Below are 9827 nucleotides of genomic sequence, written 5' to 3'. Positions count from 1 at the left end.
GTCTGGCATTGGCGGCTCATGTTCATCTTGGAGTCAATAATGACTCCGAGATCCCTTTCCGCCTCCGTGCTTTCAAGAAGGGAACTCCCCAGCCTGTATCTATGCTGTGGATTCCTTCTCCTTCTGTCATAACTGTCCTGTAAGATAGGGAACATTGCTCCCATTTTACAAGCATAGAGATGAGATAACAGGGTGTATTAAGTAATTTACCTAAGCTCACAGGGATTTTGTAGTTTGGTCTGGTATTGAACTCCATTCTCATACGTCCTAGCTTTGTGCCCTATTAGAATACAACCATTCTTCTTTCCCCATGAGCTAAAAGGCCTGCTTCCTGTTCTTGTACCTCTGTCTGCAGCCCAAATTCAATGTTACTCAACAAGTGGATAATTTCTTAGCAGTAATTTTCAGCTATGAGACATGGTTTATACTTTGCCACCTGACATTAGTCTATCTTCTTATCTAGTTTTACTGTCTTGTGCAAACTGTACCTCCTCAATATTGTATATAACGATGCACTTGAGGCTGTTTTGTTTGATCAGGTTTCTCTGTTCTTCTGACATGAAGGCAATGACAGTGCTATCTTTGACAGCAGCAATTTAGGGTCTTTTAGCAGAACTGCAAAATCAGTTGGAATACAGTTTTCTTGTACAGTGTCTAGATGGAGCTTGGTTTGAGGTTGCCATAGAAACCCGTGTGGAGGCTGTACAAATTGTATTGCCTTGTTTATCCTGATCTAATAACAAATAGACTGAGACCTCAGACAAGGCTAGTTTTCAGTGGGCTCACTTCATCTGACTATCACACCCCTGATTTATAAAAAGTCAAAATCATGGGCTAGGCTGTGGCTTGCATAATCTCTGCTATGTTTAGTGGGGGTGAAAGTTGCAGTGTGGTACCATTCAACCACAGCTACTTGAGATATTTGTCCAGTCTGTGGAAGAGATGGGCAGCGAAACACTTCCAAGGACATTGGGGGAACACACTTTCTAACACCAAGTGTTATACTCAAGAAAAGGATGCAGCACAATCTCCACATGGTACTGTCTCCAGCTTGGTACTCTGGAGGCACCCAAGTGAGGCTGATACTCAGTGGGTATGTCTACAGGCGTAGTTGATATGCTTGCATTTTCTGTGCACAAAATTCACACTTACTAAAGCACTCCCCTGCACACATCTGTATGTGTGCCCCTGTCAGGAGCAAACCAAGCCCAAAAGGAGCAGCCCCAGTCCAGGGCTGCTCCTGCCCTGCTATTCCCCCTTGCAACAGCCAAGGGTAGTTCTAGACTACCCAGGGTACCAGCCCTGGGCTGGCAGGGGCACAGGAGCTTAGTCTGAAATTCCAGAGGGCAAGGAGGAGCTGTTCTAGCTCCATTGGCAGTTCTGCCCCAGATTGGGGGGGGGCAGAGATCGAGCTGGCCCCAAGTGAGGGGGGTGGGGGAAACTGTTCTGCTGAGCCAGTACAGCTCTCCCCACCCCTTGTGATCCTCTGCTGCCTAGGCTGACTGGGAGCAATTTGTTCCTGGTCAGTGTCTACACATGCTGTATGGAGCATTAGTTAATGCTTCTTTTTTCTAGTGCCTGTGGCTACAGGTACTAGAAAGTGGTGCATTAGACTAATACACTATGCAGTAATTGCTGCACACATGTAGATGGTGATGCTTTACTGTGCATTAGATTAGTCTAGTGCTCTGTAAAAAGTCTTGGGTAGATGTACCCAGTGGGTGCTTCTACGTGTGCAATTAATATGAAGCAATAAACTCTGGTGGATATTGTGTCAGAGTTTATTGCTGCTGGGCAGTGTGTTTACATGTGTGCCTGGGGCTGCAGCATGTTGAGCTAGGGTGGAGCAGCCCCAGCTGGCAGGGGGCCTGGGAGGCCAGCCTGCCAAGTCGAGGTTTGCTCTGGCCTGGCTCAGTATGCTGCAGAGTGGATGGTTGGGGCACAAATGTGCTTCAGTGAGGGGCTAGCTGGAAGGCAGCCCCCTTACTGAAGCACTCTCGTGCCCCAGCAAGCCCCATCCATGTCTACACATGTGTTACTGCAAAGTAAGTAACACCGCTGCAGGTTAGTATTTGTATTTACAAGTACTAACCTATGGCGACATTTATTAGTTTACTGTGAACTAATACAGCCGCATATGTAGATGTGGAGACTTTATTGTGGAGCTAATTACACATGCAGTTAATTCAAAGCAATAAATTCCAGAGCCAAAGTAATCTACTGCCAGGTGCAGCATCTACACGTGCACCTAGGACAGAAGCAATTTAAGGTGTGGTAAAGCGAGCTTGAGCTGGCAGGTGGCATACGGAGTCAGCCCTGGGCTCCAGGTGGCAATGTCTGGTGGCGGAGAGGCTGGCTGGGGCATGAGGGTACTGAAAGTGTGGAGCCATATAGCTAAGTAGCAGTTAGGAATCTGGGCCCCTGCTGGCTGGGCTGACCAGGTGTAATTTACACCTGTGGTCAGCATCTACACGTTCATTTAATTGCAGCTAATTACCCTGCCATAAAATAATAATGTCCCTAACAATACAGTATTGCAGCAGCCCAGTAAACTATCTAAAAGCTGATAAGCAGGGGGGGGACCCTTCCCTAATCCTGTGGGGGACCTGGCCACGCCCCGTCAGCTCACCCCTGTGGAAGAGAAATGAGGGCTGCTCTAGTGCCCCCTGGCTTCTAGCCCGAGCCACTGCAGGCATGTGCCTGTACGGTTACAAAGTGATTTGGTCTAGCCAGTTTAGACTAACCTGCAAAGATTGAATCATTTCAGTCTCAGGCTTTTTGAATGTCTGTCCCTGTGTTGAAATTAAACTATAAAATTAAGCTTTATCTCCAAACCCTGCTATAGTATAACCATTATTTTTCCTTATCAATTATTGCTATGATCCTGTGTATCTCATGAAAACAGAAAACAGCTTAATATTTTAAGCATTTACAGAAGTAAATGTGTAACTAGGGCAGGGGTGGGCAGTCATTTGGGCCTGTGGGCCATTTAGAGAGTTTTGGTGAGCTGTCATGGGCCAGGTCAGCAACCCACCTCCATGCAACAGCTCACCAAAACTCCCTAACTGGCTTGGCCAGGAGGCTGGGATGAGGCCACAGGTGGGTGGAGGGCAACATCTGACAGTGGGATGGGCATGGGGATGGGATTGAAATTGCAGGGCTCTGACAGGGCTGGGCCCCGGGGCAGAGTTGAGATCCATTGTCCTCATGCTCCTGCGATGGGCACCAGGTCTGAAGGCAGAGGTGTGTGGGGAGCGGATCAGGGCTTTGCCCTGGGCCCCAGCCCTGCACTATCATGGCCCCACAACCCTGGGGCCTCCTTGGAGACTGGCTGGGACCTGCACAGGCAGGGCGTGGCGCCAGGTGGCTGGGATGGGGCTGCAGGTGGGCAGGCAGTGCTGTCTGGGAATTGGAGGGGTGGGCAGGGTTGGGGCCGGGGCCAGGATCGCGAAGTGGTGATGTATGGGGCTGGGACCTGGGGAAGAGCTGCAGTCTGCTCCATGCACACTCCTGCCCATGGAACCAGCACCCATTGCAGGGGCATGCAGATCAAGGCTCTACCCAGGGCCCTGGCCCCACACTGTCACTGCCCCATGATCCTACCCTGTGATCCCAGCTCCACCCACCCATCCTGCTCCCAGATGTCGCTCCCCACCCATGGCCCAATTTTATGCACCTGGTTGCAGTGTAGGGTAGATGGGCTGGGGTACTTGGGCAGTGGAGCTGGGTCTAGAGGCAACAGTCGGACAGAGCCACCGCTGCCAGGGCTGCCTGGAAGTGAGTCCAGCCTCTATGCTGCCCCAGCCCCACTACACGCCCGGGGATGGCGGGACCAGCAACACACGCCACGGCCCAGCCTGCCACCTATTCCGGGGCAGGATGGGGCCAAGGGACCCACTGTGGGCTGGATAATATCCCTTGGTGGGCTCGATCAGGCCCATGGGCTATATTTTGTCCCCCACTGAACTAGGGCATACCCATATTAGGTATATAAATGGACCTAGATGCCCAAGTATGATTTTTGATTCATTTTGTTCAAATCTCTGGAAATCCATATTGCATTCATTATCACCTGTTCCTTATGATTTAGTTATTTAAAAAAAGTAGTAAGGAGAAAGGGAACCTATCCACCTTTTATATTAAGGGCTTTTCAAGGACTTGAGCAGGATGGAACAGAATTGTGCTTAGGTGTCTAAGTCCTCTTATGCATATAATAAGTGGACTAGAATTTGGACCTGTCATTCTTTTAATACCTGGGCCAAAATGGTTCAGTACCATGATTTCACTGAGCATCACAGGAACTTACTACAGAAAATTGTTTTCTCAGAAATATATCTTCAGTCTAAATATCTGTAAAAGAATGATTGCTGCATGCTTGCTTGTTTAATATAATCTCTCATAGAATAGATTAATCCCTCTTCTGCTTTATGGACATAAGATATCTACTTTTGATAACTCCGTATATATTTGATTGAAAAACCTCTGTCCCATGACACAAAAACAAATATTTATATGGAGAAAGAACCAGTTTAAGTTGCCAAGATTAGGCTCATATTTTTTGCATCTTTACAAGAGAAAATTCCACTTAATGTAGGGAGTTCATAATAGAAAATACACTATCTTTTGGAGTTGCACATGGTTTATTAAACAATTGATGTTGAGATGGAAAATGTTTACTACTCGAAGTTTTAGTAGTAGAAAAAAAATGGAAAAATTAGCTGCACCCTGTGATCTGAATGTTATATTGTTCTTGGAAATCATGGTAGTCACATATTTCATTTGTTTTATTATAAAGCCTTTGAATATTCTTATTTTTAGCTTTCAACAAAGGATCTTTTCCTACCTCTGTAATTGAGGATCATGTTTTTGCCCAGGAGCTTAATGACCAATCCTCCTTACCTTTAAAACATGCACACAGTCACACCGTCCAGGAAATTAGCGTGACCCACGATCTGGCCTTTTAAGCAGCATATTTTTATGTATTTATGAGCTGTTGTTTTTTTTAATCACATTTCTAACTAGTGTAATCTCCATGAAAATGATATTATTGCTCCTTAATGCAGGATATCTTGCCAGAAGTTCTGGCAGCTAAGGCTGCTTTCCTGTTTTCAAGGAGCTCTGTATCAAATTGGCCTTGCGGACAATGGGATAATTTGGTTTGACAAACTCGCAATGTTTTTTACAATCCTGGCTCACATTTAAGAGGATTCATTTTTCAGTGTGCTATAGTGTATCTGATCTCTGTCACATGGTCTCACAATTAGATCACTTTTGAAGAAACAGTAACTCCTCCTGCAGAGCATCCACATTCAGCCCATTTAATTGTCATGGGCAAACCTCAATGCATTCAAATCAGTCTCCATAATCAAGGATATATTGTTGGCTGGTAATTGGACAGAAAGTTGATAGGGAAGGGAAGAAATTGGAAAGTCTGCTTGCTTGAGATTGTATTGTTTCATTATTATATTTCACAGGTATTTCAGTAGCACCTACTAAGAGAGGTTTTCTAGCTTTCTAGGCACTGCACAAACACAGGCTGAGTTTGCTTTGTGTAACCTTGATCACAACTGCTTCCTTTAAAATAACCGTTTGCCTCTTTCTCCCATAGGGATGTCTGCAGCCAAACTACTGTCTGACTCTGGCCTTAGTGTTGTGGTTCTGGAGGCCCGTGACAGAGTTGGAGGAAGGACCTTCACTATTAGGGTAAGTGCTTTTAGATGTTGGTAGCACTGAATTTTGCAGGCATACAGTGCCATATTGGACACTGCCAAGAAATGCACAGAGGATGTGTAGAGTTTCATAAGAATATGGGGTCTTTCAGGTAGGTATCATCAGAATGATATTTTATTTAAGAACATACTTCATTTGGGCATGGTGGTGTGTACTGTAGTTGTCAATGTGCTTGTTCCATGTGCATGAAATACTGAGTGTTCCTTGTGTCCCACACACAAATTAGACGTATCTGTTGCAGCGGAGATTGCAAATCAGAATTATGGCATATGTAGTGAAAATACAAAAAAGGCTGAGTCTGATTGGGTGTTGGGGTGATGTCAGGAGCGTATTGTGAGAAAACGCATGTTTCTAAGAAGCAAATTCAGTCAGTGCCCAGTTCCAGCAACACCTGGGAAGAGCAGTAGCCACTCAGCAGCAGTGTTTCCCCTGGAAATATTTTCCCTATTGTGTATTCTGGTGACATTCCATATAACAGCAACAGCTGTTTAAGAGCAACATATTCCCAGGGCACCTACCAACATTCCTATTGATAGGCATCAATCGTATATCATTATTAAGGCAAATTTGGGGCTATATCTTTTTGCAGGGTAGAATCATGCTCCTTTTTAAGATCTATAGCTTTTATGGTATGGTTTTTCTTCTTCTGGTCAGAACCGAGTGGTTACAATGTAGTAAATAATTCAAACTTTCAGAGAGAGATGTGGGCAAGATAAGATCAGAACTCTTGAATGTTAGTGACGTATGCCATTGTGTCAGTTCAGTTCAGGTGTAACTGGTATTACTGCTTTCCTATAAGATGCACTGTACTAAAATTTCCCTTTCTAAAAATGTACTATACTTTGGATCCAAAATATAGTGCCTGTCATTTAAAAAAAAAAAAAAAAAAAAGATTTGACTTGAGATACAAATGTTGCAGTTATTTCCCAGTCTAAATATAGGGCCTGCTGTGGTATGTCAGAAACCACTGTGTGGTAACTGGAAGTAAATATTGATATTTCAATAGCAACCATTGTATTTGAAACCTTAATACATCAACAGCATCCTTCCATGTCACTGAAAATGCTTTGCTAAAATACTTGCCATGAAAAGTATTAAATGGAATTATTGTCTTGGGAAATCTGCCTTCTAACAGCAGTATCTCTCTCTGAAATTTTATTTTATTTTATTTCTCAATGCATCTGACATTGATCAAAGTTCTTTATGTAGCTCTTTCATGGCCAAGCACCAGTGCTGCAGGTTACATATGCACAGAGGAGCATACCCAAATTCTGGGGTGCTGGAGAAAAGATTATTCGTTTCAGGTATTATCAGTGTAGGACCCAGATACTATAGTGCGAAGGGCTACGTAAGTATCTGCACAGATGGGGAAAACACACCTTACTACCAGGTGTTTTTCAGTCTGGAAATGTTACTAGATGATATATTTACAACCTATAGCTGATGTTGGTTTTGTACACTAATATAAATTACACTGGGACCTAGAGCAGACAGATAGGTCCAATTTTGGGTTCCCCACTACAGAAAGGGTGTGGACAAATTGGAGAGTCCAGCAGAGGGCAACAGAAATGTTTAGCAGGCTGGAACACATGACTTGTGAGGAAAGGCTGAAGGAACTGGGCTTATTTAGTCTGGAGAAGAGAAGATTGAGAGGGGATTTACTAGCAGCCTTCAACTACTTGAAGAGTGGTTCAAAAGAGGATGGAGCCGGACTGTTCTCAGTGGTGGCAGATGACAGAACAAGGAGCAATGGTCTCAAGTTGCAGGAAGGGAAGTTAAGTTTAGATGTAAAGAAAAACTTTCTCATGAGGAGGGTGATAAAGCACTGAACAGGTTACTCACAGAGATTGTGGACTCTCCATCCTTGGAGATTTTTAAGACCTGGCTAGACAAAACCTTGTCTGGGATGATCTAGTTGGGGATGGTCCTGCTTTGAGCAGGGAGGCTTACTAGATGACCTCCTGAGGTCCCTTTCTACCCTAATTTTCTATGATTCTGTGATTTTTTTTTTAAGTGCAGCTATCCTGGAAGAGCTGCATCCTGTAGGAGCTTTTACAGCACCTGCACAACAGGGTGGTATGTAAGCAGGTAATAGCAATCTATACGGCTGTCATTCGGCCCCTGATTTTTCCTGTGGAAATTCTACAGTGGAATCAAGTATAGTATACTGGTGCAGGCCTGTCTGCTGTTTGGTTTGCCTTGTGGACACCTGTATATTCCTGTTATCTTTTCAAGTCCAGGGAAAACTTTTCTGCAAAGAGTAGGGAGGCTGCTTTTCTCCAGAGAGAAATGTTGTCATATGATTCTGCAATGATGGGGCTAAATTCTTTTAAACAATTTATGTATTTGGATGTTAACAATAACTGGCTCATATTTCAAGTACCTTGCATGATGAAAAATATTGACAGTTACCAAAGTACCATTGCAGCATCACCATGAGCTGCACTTGTTCAATGCCGTTTCATAATCCTCTAACTATGCATGTGGTCCACACTGCTTTGCACAGTGCATTCTCCTTTACCCATGAGCTCCTCTGCTTGAAGGAGTGGAGTGGTCCTGTTTAGAACTGGCATTGCCCTCAGTGTGTCCTCAGTGTGCATAGGTGTAAACAGCTACACCATGTAGATAGCACAGGAGAATCTGGACCTTACTGTTTTTGCTGTGAAATAGAATTTTCTACCTGATTTCTGTTGCAGAGCTTCCTCTGGAAATCCTGATTCTTGCTGTTTTTCATTTGACAGAACAAGCAAGTAAATTATGTAGATGTTGGTGGTGCATATGTAGGACCTACCCAAAACCGCATCCTTCGGCTGGCCAAGGAGCTGGGCATAGAAACATACAAAGTGAATATAGAAGAGAGGGTAATCTACCATGTGAAGGTAAGACTTAGTTCTTCTTTTATAGCCAGTCAGCTAAAGTGAATATTGAACTTCAGAAATAGCTGACGATTGTTAAATAGGCCTTGTTAGGTCTCTTCAGTATGCATTTGTGTATACTGGTGTTCTTCCCTCTTTTGATTTATTGGCTGTTAAATCTACTATTCTTCTTTTATTTTTTAATATGCATATAAAATATTTTCAGTGGGACAGTGTCCATTTACAGATAAGGCAAATCTGGCACCTAACAATTTTTAACAGTATCCTTTACAGGGCTTCAAGATTTCAAGATGGATGTGCCATCTTTTGGAGCTTGCTTTCCTAAACAGTTATACATTTCAGAAGCATCTAAAACAGCTGCACTCATCTGTACATGAGTCCCCTGTTTTTTTATTTAATTTTCTGAAGAAACTCCTGAATCAAGAAAAAAAAATCCATAAAGCTTTTTCAGATCTAAAGAACCTTAAAAAGTATATATAGCAAACAATTATATATAGCAAACAATATTATATAATATTATATAATTTAATTTTTATTAAATTTAATTAATTAATATTATATAATATTGCTATTATATATAGCAAAGTATATATAGCAAACAATTAACTACTTGTCTGGCATAATTTGCATTTTAGTCATGCCCACTTCAAAATAAAATGCCTATTCCCTTGTCTGCAGGCTACAGTACCTGTTTTTTCTTTGTTGAGAGCCTCTATAAGGGCATCCCTTTTAATGCAGTGACACTAAAGATAATCGCTGATCAATTATGCAAGTTTCCTGCTGCCTGGGCAGGTGTCCATTTTCATTCTAGAAGTCTATGCCTCTTGAACAAATAGGTTTGTGAAATGTTATTTCTTTCTTGCTAAAGGAAAACACAGAACAGCTAAAAATTAGAAATGGGCCTAGAGAAAAAAAGTTCTTAATATGAAATTCCAGGAAGACCTAATCCAGGAAGAATGAAACCTTTTTATATATATTTTAAATAGCTCTTTTCCCCTAAGCATATACAAAAAAATCCCATTTTATGAAAACATATATAACAAATATATAATCATGTTGGCTGACTCAAATAGATTCCTGTAAAATACATGCTGCTCGGTTTTGGAGCCAACTGCTCGTTGGACCCCATTCTGGCCTCTTTGAGTACAACTCCTCCTCAGGTCTCAGGTATCTAGCCATCACATTTCTTTTGGAGTGGCATTACACGTTTATCCCACCCTC

The 9827-nt window shown here is 43.0% G+C and overlaps 1 protein-coding gene across 1 annotated transcript in view; it reads left to right on the top strand.

Moving 5' to 3' along the window:
* The first annotated feature begins 5601 nt into the window (after positions 1-5601).
* Positions 5602-9827, top strand: part of MAOA (amine oxidase [flavin-containing] A) — a 39723-nt gene continuing 35497 nt past the window's right edge. Inside the window, exons 1-2 of the mRNA XM_006015639.3 lie at positions 5602-5703; positions 8472-8609. Coding sequence (XP_006015701.1) covers positions 5611-5703; positions 8472-8609 — 231 coding nt within the window. The 5' untranslated portion in view covers positions 5602-5610. The remainder of the gene's footprint in view (positions 5704-8471; positions 8610-9827) is intronic.

This window comes from Alligator sinensis, unplaced genomic scaffold (genome assembly GCF_000455745.1).
Source record: "Alligator sinensis unplaced genomic scaffold, ASM45574v1 scaffold243_1, whole genome shotgun sequence".
NCBI lineage: Eukaryota > Metazoa > Chordata > Crocodylia > Alligatoridae > Alligator > Alligator sinensis.
This window is presented reverse-complemented; position numbering and strand designations above follow the sequence as displayed.